The sequence below is a fragment of the Alternaria atra genome (genome assembly GCF_907166805.1).
Source record: "Alternaria atra isolate CS162 genome assembly, contig: 21, whole genome shotgun sequence".
Lineage (NCBI taxonomy): Eukaryota > Fungi > Ascomycota > Dothideomycetes > Pleosporales > Pleosporaceae > Alternaria > Alternaria atra.
Genome location: NW_025091319.1, coordinates 6,045,962 through 6,060,549, shown reverse-complemented (window position 1 = coordinate 6,060,549; position 14,588 = coordinate 6,045,962). Strand labels below are relative to the sequence as shown.

The 14,588-nt window shown below is 52.1% G+C and overlaps 3 protein-coding genes across 3 annotated transcripts; 1 reads left to right on the top strand and 2 right to left on the bottom strand.

The window, feature by feature from the left end:
* Window positions 1-760: 760 nt before the first annotated feature.
* On the top strand, window positions 761-1,881 carry ALTATR162_LOCUS2451 (uncharacterized protein; the record flags this gene model as incomplete). Its single annotated transcript, XM_043310057.1, has 2 exons — window positions 761-934; window positions 985-1,881. The coding sequence occupies 2 exons, from the start codon at window positions 761-763 to the stop codon at window positions 1,879-1,881; spliced, it is 1,071 nt and encodes a 356-aa protein (XP_043165992.1).
* Window positions 1,882-6,356: 4,475 nt separating this feature from the next.
* On the bottom strand, window positions 6,357-8,987 carry ALTATR162_LOCUS2450 (uncharacterized protein; the record flags this gene model as incomplete). Its single annotated transcript, XM_043310056.1, has 3 exons — window positions 6,357-8,061; window positions 8,110-8,688; window positions 8,839-8,987. The coding sequence occupies 3 exons, from the start codon at window positions 8,985-8,987 to the stop codon at window positions 6,357-6,359; spliced, it is 2,433 nt and encodes an 810-aa protein (XP_043165991.1).
* Window positions 8,988-11,394: 2,407 nt separating this feature from the next.
* Window positions 11,395-13,456, bottom strand: ALTATR162_LOCUS2449 (uncharacterized protein; the record flags this gene model as incomplete). The annotated part of the gene is made up of 3 exons (XM_043310055.1): window positions 11,395-12,485; window positions 12,536-12,669; window positions 12,717-13,456. 3 exons carry the CDS (start codon window positions 13,454-13,456, stop codon window positions 11,395-11,397), a joined length of 1,965 nt encoding a protein of 654 aa, XP_043165990.1.
* Window positions 13,457-14,588: the final 1,132 nt, after the last annotated feature.

Genomic DNA, 14,588 nt, shown 5'->3' with positions numbered 1-14,588 from the left:
CGAGCGCTCAAACGGGAAGTTGAGACTTGTTCAATTGATCTCGATTATTTGCGACTTTATGTACAGCGGGGGCCGTGAAAGAAAGCGTGCTGTGAGGGTGGGTGGAAGGAGTCGCGACAGTACGGTGAAGGTGCGTGGATGTAAGGTCGCCGGGAGCTTGAAGGAGTTTGGAGCGTGCAGAGGGTGCAGTGGTCGGAGAAGGGATGCCTCTGGGAATGAGGAATCGTGTATGATGGTGCTTGTGATGGAGCGGGAGAGTCGGAAAGGGTGTGTGTTTCTTGGGACGAGGTGAGGTCGACAGAGGAAGAAACTGGCCCAAGTAAAGAAAGCTCGCTCGTCAAACCTTCTCGACAACGATCCGGCGTCTCAGATGGGAGAGCTCGAGGTTGCACGCTTTCCTTCTCAAACAAGAAAGCAATGTTAGAAGAAGGGGTGGAGACGGTGATGGAGAAGGGACTATTGGCGATGGTCGAGAGCAGCAGCAGGTGGTTGGATGCAAGGAGGAAGCGCAAACGACGCAAAATGGGAGCTATCGCGGGGAGATCGGCGCTAAGTCTTGGCGCGTCACGTGTGGTTCTACGACTTTGTCTGAGAACGCAGGCAGCACAAGGAGTGAAGGAGTGTTGGATTTCTTGTGGTGCAGTGGGAACTGCAGTGAGTACAGAACTGAAAGGGGTGACGTTGTCCTTACCAGGCACCACGGGTCTGTTAGCGACATTCGGTGGACCACACCAGAACACACAGCCGACCTATTGAAGACATGGCGCAATCACAGAGCATGGCTTTCAGAAAGATACGGGACTATGCAGAAGAAGCTCGTGGGCTGGAGGATGATGTTGTAGACTTTGACGCGTCCAGTACTGAGGCGCGTTTAGAGCAGACGGTGAAGGAGCTGCAAGCACGCGTGCAGGAACAACAGGCCGCGCTTGAGAAGGTGATATGCCGAACACGCGTTTTTGTAGAGTCGTGCTAACCATATGACAGCTGCGATCCCAACCAGAGGTTGATATAGCGGCTGCCGCTTATGCATCGGAAGATCCGCGCCAAAAACTGCAGCAACTCATCGCCGTCAAAGACGCGTATAGACGCTTGAAGCTAACAGCAACATTTTTACCCACCCAAGGATCAGTTCTGCCTGCACTACTAGCAGCACGTACACTTCAACAGAATGTCCAAGGAACCAAGGAGGCCATCGCCAGCACTCAAATCAAACTCGACGCAAAAGAAGCCACGCTTCGCCGCGAAAAAGCCAATTTACGCGATGCCCAACTTCTCACTCACTCAATGGAGAATCGCATCGAACAACTCCGTTCTCAGCATCAAGACCGTGCACAGAAGACTCCTGCCCAACTCACACTAGAACTAATAGCAGCCAAGCGCGCAAAGAAGGAGAACTACGACGCGGAGATGCAGCGTCTGGGCGAGGCAATGAACGACTTCATCAACGACTACCTTTCCAGTATGCTCGCAGCAGAGGAGCTTGGCGGGCCTGTAGTAGGCGACATGCTCGATATAGAAGATAATACGCTTGCTGCCGGCTTCACAAAGAAAGGGCGCCCGAAATCATCCAAGAAGCCAGCCTCAGACAATACACGACAGCGCAGGATTGACCAAATCTGGGGCAAGAAGGTTACTCTTGAAGCAGGAGAAGAGGAAGAAGAGCCGCCTACAGAGGCCGAAGCTGCAGATGCGGAGATGCGACAGTTGATTGAGAACCTGTTTGCTACTCTGATGGGACCGGGAGGTGGAAAGGCATACTTTCAACTCCAGAGAGACTCTGCGGCTTCGAGGTTCTTAGTCAGGGCGAAGATTGCGCAGTTCCATCCGAAAGATGCAAGGAAGCTTAGGTTGATTGACTTTGGACGAGAGTTGGATGATTGAGAGCACTAGGGCGTAATTACTATATCCTCTATTACGAGGAAGCTGCAGTTGCTCCACTATGGACAGTCAATCGACTACCACACTCAAACTCTTTAGACAGGTTGATCTCGTTACGAGGAATATAGCCCCTCAAGCATGCATCATCCGAAGCCCTGTCTAAGTTCCTCTCGTATACTCATCCCTTTTCACCCATGTCTACAAAGAATATCTGACCTGTGGCGGTGCAATCGTGTTCGGTATACAATCCGACATCGTACGTTTCCTTTTCGGTAATATCAATACCTTGGTTCCGCTTCGCTCCACATATGCACACACGCCTCCTGCGGCCCCCACTGCATCCCGCACAACACATCGTCCACAATCCAGGTTTTGGGTCAGGATAACCCGGCTTTTCCTCAACGCCTCCGATCACCTTTCGTCAGTGCAGCATCCCAAATGAACCAATGACCCGAGCATCGGAGTCACTGGTCCGAAGAGGAACATAGGGGATATTGGGACATCGGAAAAGAAGTACAAAAGAAGGTCTAATCGCAGCGGTGGTATTTGGGTGTGCACGTGCTCATGCGTGAAGGATTTCAAGGGTAACGTTACCATGTACAATAACATGGCCTGATATGAGATGGGGGATCTTCCCGTCCTGGCGCTTCCGCCGAAAGAACCTGACAACGAAGCGATCAAAGCATTTCGTACAAGCACATGGGTAGCAGGAAACCTCCGTCCGAAACTCAATATGCCCAGGAGCTGAAGAAAAAGCATAACAGGACCTCGCTCAACTACCAGCCCCCCATGTTCGACTTCGAAGATCGAAGAAAGAACCTTGGAAAAAGCAGTAATGGATGCATGAGAATAGTACCGTATGTGTCCCAAAGATCCGAAGTGGACTGCCTGATGGAGACACCCCTTCGGGCACTGTCAGAATCAAGTACCGCGCAGGTGACTACCTTGAGGATACCCTTGCAGCAACGCACCGTAGGATTGTAACATGCACACCGTGCTGATGCAGACGCATCAACGTGGCTCCTGTAGGTACACAGAATGATTCTATCCAATCCGCCCAACCGGCAGTATTCCAGGCGTGCGTCAGAGGCTTATGCGCATGACAGCTCTCTTCAGGCCACTGATTCGTTGCCAGTTGTAAACGAGATGACCCACGATCCCAATCGCAACGTCTTCATTCGAGGGATATTAGGTGCTGCTGCCATTTTTGCCGGAGGATGCGATCGCGATTGCGCGCGTAGCCTTGCCAGTGCTGTGCTGCGGGTGGGAGATCTCAAGCTGCTCAAGTGCTGGGCTGCTTACAGGTACCGGGCTGTGGGAAGCGAGCTGTGGGGGGATACAGCCGAATTGTGCTGGATCTCCATCAAGTGCACGCTTGGTCTGTCAAGCTTGAAACACTTGCCGGATGATCAGGCATGGCCTTTTCTGACCGCATATATGAAGTCATCGTGGAGCAGCAGTTCATACAAACGTTTTGACGTAGTTTGCGATCTTTGATTTTCGCGGTAATTTGGGTTGACAGGTCAGCGCCCCAGTACGCACGTGCGCACCTCGTGAACGAGTTGCGAACAGGGGAGCTATTCATGGTCATTCATTGGTCGCGGCTAGTTTATCCAAATCCGAAAGGCAGTTGGTACTGAAATTGCTGGTCCCACTTCTTCTTTTTTTTACCCACGCAGAATCTCATCCTCATCTGGTGACTTCATCATGCATAATAGATTCGCATATGATGTCGCAATACACGGGGCTTTTCTTTGAGATTTGCATTCTTTGCGGTCCGATAGTATAGCCAATTTGTTGTGAAAGACATGGTCCTGTTAGTGGTTCTTAGAATACGGGATTTGAATCTGCATCGGTAGTCTTCCGGATGCTTTAGTTCGTAGATGCGTACCAAACCTACACTATCTTTTTTGACCGTCTACAAGAATCACCTGATACCTTTCAAAAATGTTTAAGTGTATCCGTCTCATGAAGCTAGACTACTTCTCAAACCTCAGGTCGGACTACCACAAACCGTAGTACCTACCCTCAACGTAACAGCAATGACAATTATCCTAGTCTGCTTCACGCCTAGGTGGAAGTTGCCACAATGCACGCAGTACGAAGACTAGATGCCGGAATAGGCCCATCTAGAGCACCAATTCATCGCTGTTTCAGCACCGTGGCTGTGCACTGTTTTCTGTTTCTTCTAAGTCGTCGGAGACGTTCCGTCTGGTAAGCGCGCTGCAGAGTCAGATTAAGCAAAAGGACATATGTATCCATATGGGCTAGGATCTGCAAACTACGGTTGATGTTTTTACCCTACGACAGAAGCGGGGTATCAACAATCTAGATTGCGAGCAGGATTGATATGTCGCCGAATCTTCTGGAAATAGGATTGTGCTTGTTATTAGTAAAGCACTCTGGCATGTGAAGTGATCAACGCCTTTGTGAGGAGTACGTAACACCTACCTGTGGCGGTGCAAGTCCCTTAGGGTTGCGTCTCGGTAAACTTGCGTGAATATGTCCTATATGTTGTGATAGGGAGAAGAAATCCTCAGTATGTCATGAGTCACAGTTCGTCAGTGCCCGCATGACACCTGCGTCAGCTGCCAGAGCGTTGCACCATGTCGCACAGGCCAGCGTTCCCGCAGTTCGTGGCGAAGGCCAGGGTCCAGCCACACCACTCGCCACTTGCCGTCTCGCTTGAGTACACAATGTGTCGATCTCTCTGTAGATCCAACATGCTCATTGGCTGCCGCATAACGCTTCTCCGAGGTGGCCTTACAAAAAGTCACTATGATTAGAACGCCTCACTCCAGCGTGGTAAGGGTAAGTGGTCGGCCATTTAGATAGTTGTGTATTCGGCCCCAGTTCATGTTGCACCTCTATTCCGTGACTCCATTGGAAGGAAGGGTCTTCGGGGTCCGCGATGCATTCTGCTTCGACACATGAGGTGGCGAAAGTACCCCGAGCAAACATACTGGAGCATGTCGGCTAGCTTTCCGTCGTGTTGACGAACGCGGCCCTCCTGTTCGAGCACAGTGCGAGCGGAGCGACGGCAGTACCGGAAGGCTCTCCATATGCATGGTCTCGGTTGTAAAGTACATTCGTCTCCGAATGCTCTCAGATGTGCCATTTCCCTGCATCAGACCACACTTGCATGAGCGCTTGCTTGGTAGCTGCACATCCCGTAGACTATTCGTTGAAGCCACAGTCTGTATGATGGATTGATGTTTCATAACCTGCGATTGAATGAGGCAGCGGCTCAGCAGTGGACCATAGCAAGTAGATTCGATCGGTCCTTTCTCATTCGACGCGTCTTCTATAATTGCCAACGCATCTTCCGGACCCTACTCCTCGGTCTGACTTATCGGTTTTCTGTAGGTGTACCATGGTCGTGATTCGTGAGTCTTTGTCTGCAGTATGACATCAAGTCCCGGGTACACAATCCTTTGGGTCGGACCCATGTGCTATCGGTATCGGCTACCGTACTCACACTTCCCGCCAGCCCCCTCAATTACTCGCGTGTCAGGGGTCCCCACCCATGCGCTGACAGTTGTACCAAACACCGTGTCAACATTGTCGCACTTAGTGTTTGGCAACGCAAAACCGACGGCAATATTTGCATAGTCCTTCAGCGAATATGTATCGTTGATGCTGGTGCAAGCCGTACGTTGCTGTTCAAACCCCCTGTGTGTGGATGGAGAGAGCGTAATTTCCGGAGGCGATAGCGTGCCAAATGCTTGTTGCGCGCCAAGACACTGGAATGTTATTCGATGGGGCAGGCAAAGAGCAATCTGCCGCGATGGAGACGGTCGAAACAAAGCTATCTAACTTTGGCGGCTGACGAAGAATGTAACGATAATCGCTACGTCACAACGTCAGTGTGGGGTGGTCCGCGGTCAACGGCGCAGCTTCGGTCGGCCAGGGTAAGAACGTGGAGCTCAAGAAAATTGTACAGGGAAGAGAAGTCGAGAGATCGCAGGTGACGACAGCTTCAGAGCGATAAGATTTGATTAGGCTCGCAAAGGACAATAGGCATGTACACCATAGTGGACAGAGCTACCATCCTTGTTGTATGTAAAAAGAAATTACAGGTTTAACGCTCCTCCCTCGTCTCGCGCATGTGTATCTCGCTATGTGTTCGTAACAGATCGTTGCTTTGCAATCTTAGCCGCTGGAAAGGTGAAAGTGGTAATAGTATAATGGGTATCGTCGTCGCACCAGAAAGAAGAAGAAGAATAATAATAATCGAAAGGTAGCAACAAAGGAAATATAGCAAACGCTCTGAGCGAACGCGTGCTATCTCCAAAGGCACTGAACGCCAAACCGTAGAACTGAATCAAGTGATGTTAATTCAGAACAGCCCTAAGAGAGCGATGCAAGGCTCCAGGGTACGAATAGTACAGGGTCATGACAATCGGTGAATTACCGAGAAACAGGGTATCAAAAGATGAAGGAACGGCGTTTCGCAGGCGAGCGATAGGCATAACAGCCTAGAAGAGAAGACGGAGTTCGTAGCCGCTCGAATGTACGTTTTCCGCAACGCTGATGTCGCCATCAACTTGGATGTCTGTAGGACCCGCATCCCATTCGCGCTTCATACCATGCACTGGTGGTGTGCCAATCTCGTGGAATTCGGCGGTCATGTCCTGTTGCTCAGGGATCCTGTTGACCGCATCGTCGTCCATCAAAATCTGCAGTCCTTTCTGGTTGATGCGGATGGTACGTGTGACCTTGGTTGGCTCGATCTTAATCTTCATTGCGATACTAGCGACCAGCTCTTTCACAGTACGTTCCATGAGATAGACAGCGCGGAAGTAGTTGTCGTCAGGTTGCCGACCGGCGAAGCGCGGCTGAACGAAGAAGCAGGCGACAGGCTTTAGCATGGGCTCTGGAGGCGGTTGGTAGGTTTGATCAACCCCGAGGGCTTCGATCCATCCAGAAAGCGCGTGATCATCAGAATATGGCCGTTGAACCTTTGTTGGAACATCTGCGCCGCCTTGGATGCTAGCCATGCCCTTGAGATCGCCTGTGGCTGTTTGCGGCATATTCCGCCATTCGTTCGAGGACATGCGTGACGGTGGCTGAAAGGGCACCGGACGTTGGAACGAGGTAGTCCGGCGCTTCTCTGAGTGGAGAGACTGAGAACTCGGAGTTGGTGATACGACAGACGACGTTGCCGTTTGCGACTCTGGGGCCTCCCACATAGGCGCATCCACGTTGGTGTCAAGCTTAGAGAGTTCTTGAGGGGAAGCTCCTAGGATCACTGGGTGGAGGTCGGGATCATCCTGGTCCTCGCCCTTGAGGTACAGAACACTGACAGGTCTAGTGGAACTGAACATGTCTTGGAGCGATGCCAGTTTTATGTGAAGATCTTCTTCAGCAGGTGCACGACCTCCTTGGTTGTCGCTAGCTGAAGACATGGACCATGTCCTCTTGTGTTTAGGCACCTTTCCAGGACGTTGACTGGCACTGCCCTTGGAGATTGATCCACTGCGCTTCCGCTTGCCGAAATCCTTCATGCCAGATTCGACTTGAGCAATCTGTTGCTTCAGCTTGTCGATAGTCTTCTTGACGTGTGCAACGTCGTTGGACAGTTTCCGCTCGGCACCGTGGTCGCGGAAAAGCTTCACTTTGCAGTAGCAGAGCTCAGCATCCGGTCTTTGGGGGGATGATCCGGTAGCTTCCATAACCATTTCCGTCTTCGCACATAACCGGACGGGAATGCCTTTGACGCCCTTGGAGTGGCTAAAATCGGTGGAGAGGAAGTTGAAACGCACAGCCAAAGAGCACTCCGGCGAAGCGTTGTGAGTTGGTGTCCATGTGACCACGAAGCCATCGAACGATGAAGACTCGAGCTCAACTCTGGGTCGTCCTTGTATCTCACCGCCGCTAACTTGACTTGGATCCACGAATTCAACTGCTTGAAGTCGCCCACCACGCTGGTGCGCCTCGTTGGTTCCACGGCCCTCTTTCCACAGTTGCCAACAAGACGCAGGTCGCTGGCGCTGCTGTTCGTCCTCGAAAGAAACGCGGATAAAAGTCCTGTACTTTATCGAGGGAGAGGGTGCTTGCATAGGTGCGGTGTCCACAAGAGAGATGGAGTAAGCCTGTCCTTTGTTGAGATAGGTGACAGGAACCTCGTCCGACTGCTTGATCATGGCTGTCGGAGCATTCAGAGTGACGTGGTAGCGAAAACTAGAGAAGTCAGTACAAGGAAAAGGTTGGGAAGGTAGGGTGACCGACTTTTGACTGGGTGGAGGGGGTGCTGGTGCGACTGCAGCTGCCAGGCTGCCCTCGTATGAATGGGGTGCATAACCGATCAGAGGTGACTGCTCCTGCATCTCCACTTCCGGGACCATATTGTCCATTGGTGAGTCTTCGTGGTTTTGCGCCATGTTGCCTTGATCGAATGCGGAAGGTTGATGTGTGAACTGATGCGGTGCAAAGGATTGGGAGTGCTGAGGCTGTACGCCAAAAGGATTGACATTCTGGAAGTGATGCGACCCAAGGGCGTGGGGATTGAAGCCGTGGAGATGGGTGGAAGGCGCGACCTGACCAGCGTGGAGAGCACCTTCGGAAGTGGGAAGCGATAGCGGAGTTCCTAGACCGAAGCTGAAGCCGGGGGTGTGGAGGTCTCCGGCCTGGCTGTGATAGAGCGTGTTGGTTCCGCCAGGTGTTGGCGTGTAGTAACCAGGAGGTTGGTTTGCGAAAGAGGTGAAAGCGAAGCTGTTCGGGTCCAGCAGTGATGGTGTGAACCTCCACGGTTCGGTGTTTCCGCGCGGAGTTGGATCTTGATCTTTGATATCTTCATGGTCGAGTTGTCTGGAAAACATCAAGGTTAGTGAAATTTTTCGCTGCGTTGTGTGTGTGTGTGTGTGTGTGTGTGCGTGTGCATATTGGGCGCCGTCGGCGTTGTTGATGTTGATGTTGGTGCCGAGTGACATGGGATGGGGGGATGTCGGAAAGACCTACCGGGAGGGGTGCGCGACATCAAGCGCATCTGCGAGCGTGTGGCCGGGCGTGCCTGCAAGAGAATGCGAACGCTGCTGGAGATGAGGGAAAGTAGCCCTGAATTCCTCTAGGAGCTTTCCATCGGGTTTTTGGCTGTTGAGTCTGCGCATCGTGTCAGTCAGCGATCAGTCAATGTACTTGATGTCGAACGCGACGCGCGCAAATCATATGCGAGCTTGGGCGCGGGCGGGACGTACCTATTTCGAAACATGGCATCGGGCGCACTCGCAGTATTAGGTCTTGTTTAATTCGGGTTGCATCTGGGGAGTCGATGGGGAGAAGAAGTGTTTGTGTTGGGGAGCCTCGAGGAGCGGACTATGGATTGATGAAACGGAGAGCAGCTGCCACGAGAAAGTCGAGCCTGGGAAAGTCAAGCCACAGATGTCCAGGGCCGGTGGTCAGACGTCTTTTAGCTAGCTAGCGACTTGAGCATCCACAGGGCCTGACGGAATTGCAAGAGGGCCGCGCGTGGGCAAGGGTGGAGCGTCGGGTCTAGGCACACGGTCCCTGCTGCTCTAACGCTACAGTTTTGCGTGGCCCTAGGCGGCTTTGGTCCTCCGCCCTACTCTGTGCGCCATATGCTGCCAAACTGATCACCCATCGTCCGTCCTGCACAGCCACAACCTTACGGCAGACGCGAGCCGGCCAGATGCTCTTTGCGTCCGCATGAGGTGCTGATAGTCGCTGCATCTGTCGCCATCCCGCACTCCAAGCGCACATCCACCCATGGTTGCTGGATCGCGCGGACCCAGCCCGATGTTTCTCGAATCCACTTCAACTGCTACACCAGTGCGAGGAGCTCGTGCACAGGCTCCAGTGGCTTGATGAGTATTCCGTGCCCTTGGAAGCAATTTACTCGTCAAGACAGCTTCCGCTCGCACACTATGCCCCCTTTGTCCTGCCAGACTGTTGCGGCGCCTACGGTGTGCGTTGGCGCCTCAATGCGAAATGACATATGCCGGGCAGCTCCCGTTTCCACTTGTGTCCCGAGACCGCTGCTGCCCTTGTCTCTTGCAGCTCTCCACGCGGCAGACGTCTCTGCCGCTGCTCGCCCTACCTATCCAGTCTACTGCCGGCCGCCTTCCCCTGCGTATGAGCGAAAGATCAGAGACGAGGATACCACCCCGCCAATTCGTCAAAGTCTATCTCCCAGACCAATCCCATGATCGCCCGTTGGCGCCGTATCGCTTGCGTTTACTCGGAAGACTTAATTCTTAACGTTATTTTACCACCTGTCAAGCCGAGATTAAGGAGTGGTTAGCGGGCGTTATCCCGAAAGCGAGTCTATCCACCAACTGAACCCTCCCATCAACGGCTTTCGTCATCGCTGCAGCGCTTGGACAATGCATCTGGAGCCGTAAAATCAGCGAGGCCATGAAAGTGAACGTCACTACCCTTTCTAGTTACACCGACCACAGTATTGGGCAGTTGTATGGGAATGCCTGTGGCTGCATGGCCAATCGCAAGGCTGTGGAATCGTCGTCCGGTAGGTGCAACGGAGAAATCCACTGACGCAGCGATCCTTGTGTAAAAATAAGTGTGGCAACAGTTACAGACGACGATCGGCAACGGGAAGTCTTGACGAATCGAATGCGTCGTGAATTATCATGTGGAAGAAACCTCTCCTGTCAACTCGGCAATGATCGGCCGACTGTGGCACAGCTCCCGCACTCGCCACACCAAACGCCACATTCTGCTGATCAGACCTACTAAGAGAGCAGATAGCGACAAGACGCGTAGACTTGCAGAATAGAAGGAGCTGGAAAGGGCCTATTCATCACTAGATGTTGCGATTAGATCCCGTAGAATGTCAGGGTCCAGCTCAGAAGTGCAGTACTCTGGCGTAGTCTCAATTCCCGTGTCTCCTGAGCGATGTATTAGCCATAATAAGATAGAGTGAGGTCACCTCCGTACGACCGCGACCGGATAGGTTCGACCTTCGACGCCGCCTTGTCATTGTGGCAGTGTGTTACGGGAAGGGCAGTAATTGCATTGTCTGATGAGAGCTCCAGTTTAGCCACAGGTTCTTCATCTCGCTAATTGGCACGACTAATCTTGGTTGTAGCGCGAAGGGGCTGCAATCTTAGATTGATACATTTGGCATCTTACAGACTTTTACGCACACACGTTGTGACTACCACAAAGAATTGTTCTCCGATCCACAGGTATTTGGAAAAATCCACAATTCGATGGGATAACGAAAGAAAGCGTAGCAAGCATCTGCAGCCTGGTCCTCCGATAGTAACACAAGTATCACTTCTGGCTTTGGCGAGTAGAGAGGGGACGATCGCACTTTGTCTGATAGTCGAATCAACCTCAAACTGGCGTGCTGAGTAACCGAGATGAAACACTAATTGCAGCCCTGCTCGTCCAATGTGATTCTTAGGATCTCGATTACGGGTATAAAAGACGCCCACATATCAACTCGATGACGTTCTCTTATGGTAATCATGCGTCTGCCTGACCGAACACTCTGGGTCGTTTTGTTCGCGATAGAGAGAGTCCTGGACTACCACACTATAACGACGATGTCTGACTTGCATCACTTGCTGCCCTTGCTGCTGTGACAGCCATGGTACTGTTGCGCGGTCTCATTTCACCGGCTTGATCTCTCGATGCCTGTGAGGAGTCTGAATCACGTAAGATGTTGATCGAATTGTGTCTGCTCTGGAGTGCAGGTCGGATGTTTCCATTCGGAATTTCGCGGAACGCCGTGATAACGCTGGAGCGAGACTCGCGACGACTGTCCTGAGGTCTGGCGTAGATGGACTGGAAGCTTGAGGCAGAATCCTCTCGACGACTGCGACCCAATGTTTGAACAGGGCTGGGGATCTTCGACGGCTTGCCCAAGTCTGCACCCAGAGCTTGAGACGATGAAGTAGATCTAATTGATCGTGTATCAAGCGCCGAGGGTCCAGCACGCATCAGGAGAGGAGTACCTGAATCGTCAGAACCGCTCTCATTGGTCTCCCCATCAGGCGCCCCGAACTCTTCCGTGAGCGCTTCGAGCTGGTCCGCCCCAGGCTCAAAAGAAAACTGTCGACGATGTTTCTGTGGTGTGCTGAGCTGTGGCTGCGACTGAAACTTCCGCAAAGTATGCCGCGGTGCAAGACCTGGATCAGAGTACTGTTGCCTTCCAATATCGGGGCTTTTTCCTCGCCGTGATGGTCGTGCGTCTCTTTCAATGCATCCTACCAACGTCTCTGCTGGTCTAGTCTGTGAGAACAGCATCATGAGACCGTGATTGAAGCTGCTGATCTCTAGGCCTCGACGTCTTGCAACAAGTGTGCCAAGCTCACGAAGAGCGACAAGAGCTTCACATTCGGTTGCTAGCTCCATTCCAGTGTGCTCAAGAATCGTCATCTCGTCAGGTAAAGGATCACCAGACCCTGCGGAGAAGCCAGAAGTTACAGAGCTAGTAGAGGACCGTGAGTGCTTTGTTTTGTGAATAGTGGCAAAGTTGAGCTCGCTCTGGACTTTTCGCGACAATGTCAACTTCTGGTTGATCTCAGGGGGAGTGCCCACTAGCAACTCCGTCCTGCCGATGGTGAACTGCGTGGAGAGGACAACCATCTTCTCGGAGGGTGATAATGGTCGACCTAAAAGCGCTGAAATAGGTTAGTGAGGCCGCACATAACACTGTAGCCTCAAGACTAACCTCTCTGACTCTTTAGTTTGATCTCTCGGTCGAGTTGGGCATGCGAAAGCGATTCGTAACTTGGCGGCAGACTGTCGTGCGAGACGGTCTTCCTATGACGCCGCACCACACTGTCTTGACGAGCCTGCATGAGTCTTTTCTGTGTTAGCAAAGAAAGAGTAGAAGGTTGAAGGCTACTCACCCTGTCATACCACTCGTTCCGCGAGCTATGAGTAACTCGAGCCGCCGTATCTCCGCACTGTAGCGATCTTTTGAGTAATCCCAATGTTCTTCGGCCTTCCTCCAGTCTCTGAGTGTCTGCTCCATCATTGTAGTAAGACTCTCCTTCTGCTCTCGGACCTTGCGATAGTCCTCGAATACCCGAAAGAGGCCACTATTGTGTTCCATTGGTATTGGCTGATAAGTACTTGCCATATGCGATCGGACGGATAGCACCACGTCGAGTGGGTCGATATGAGGCTGAAAGGGCGGCGGTGCATCTTCACCCCAAGGCGTAGAGAATACAAACTCGGGCTCCTTGGCTGTCTCTTTGAAGTTGCCGAAAAGCGAAGTGTATCGAGCGAGCTTCGGTTTGGAATCTCGACGTGGTGTTGGAGTATCCGAACGCCCACTTCGGACATCGTCTGCGTCCTCGATGGCAGATGTTGTGGGTACAGCACCCACAGGTGTCTGTGGTCTGCTGCCTTGCCGTGGTCTTCGCCAACTGAGCGGCAGGCGGCGATCACTCAAATCATCGAGGGATGTAGGGCTGTTGCTGCCGATCTTAAGAGGGTTGGGCGCTTTTGTTGGCTTCTTTGGCTGCTTGCTGTGACCTAATCGCCAGCTCTTGTTGTCAGGCATATTCTCGTCGCCTCTCGCAGCCTCTCTCGCCAGATGCGTAGCTACAGAGAGCCCTGGGAGCTGAGTCACATAAAGATCCATGGATTCTGTGGGTCGCAATTGCCAACTTGTTGAGGTTGCAAGGAGCAACTATCGAACATGAAGGTGGAAGTCGATGATCGGGAAGGCGCTATCCTCATGACCAACTCTCACCTTCACTTCCGCTTCTGGTTTTCAACCAAACGCGCCGTCACCTCTAATAACGGCTACATACGGCTCATACCTGGACGTCATCTCGTGGTAAGGCAGACGTGCCTCCAGCTGTTTCCCGCTTTGACAGGTGTGAAACTCTCGCTTTTTCCTTTGGTACCTTTTTCTTGTACGAAGATCTTCGGTATCGCCAGAAATATATATGAACATCAGACCTATCGAAAACCAGCAATTAGCAGAGCCCAGGTAAATGTGCGTGCATATTGATAACTGAAGACTGTCGTGCCATCTAAAACCAATAAAAACTACCATGTGAGGATGGCTGACTTGCGCTTCCTAAATTGGCTAGGAAGCAGGCACGGCCACGCTCACAACCACGCTGCACCACTATTGAAGGCCACAAGTTTTCATCGGGCGGAAGCGACAGAGAAGGAAGAGGCGAAGGAACTGAAGATAATGGAACAGCTCGAGATGTCGCTCATGAAGCGTTGAACGTTGCTACACCAAACGGTGATACATACCAGCAACTGAACTTCGTCAGCTGGGCTACGCGGTGAATCTTCTAATTTGTGAGCTCACCGCCACAAGGGCAGCAACATAAAGTTGTTGTCGAAGTAGCGTGATTAATCCTTCATAGGCGTTCGAATTCCGCGACGAATCGACTTGTCCACAATTGGCTAGCGGCATCGGACCGCATATGTGACGGACGACGAACGGGCATCCCAACACACAAACAACATCAGGATCTGCCCCAGGCTTACGCATTTCAGCGTTGTTGAAAGAGTGCAGGCCAAAAGGTGGCACTTGTCGACTGCTTGCATCGCATTGTGTTCTCCAAGATCGTTGCCAAGGGAGATGCTTCTTCCGAGTTTCGGCTGGGTTTGAGTACCGTTTCATCGTACTCTAACCGCTCTACATCACGGTGCTTATACGGGATTGCATAGGCTTAATGTCTGTAATTGTTCAAGGAAGCAGAAATACCGGGAAAGCAGGCTGATTGTTCATCTGGGGGATATCAGAGGTT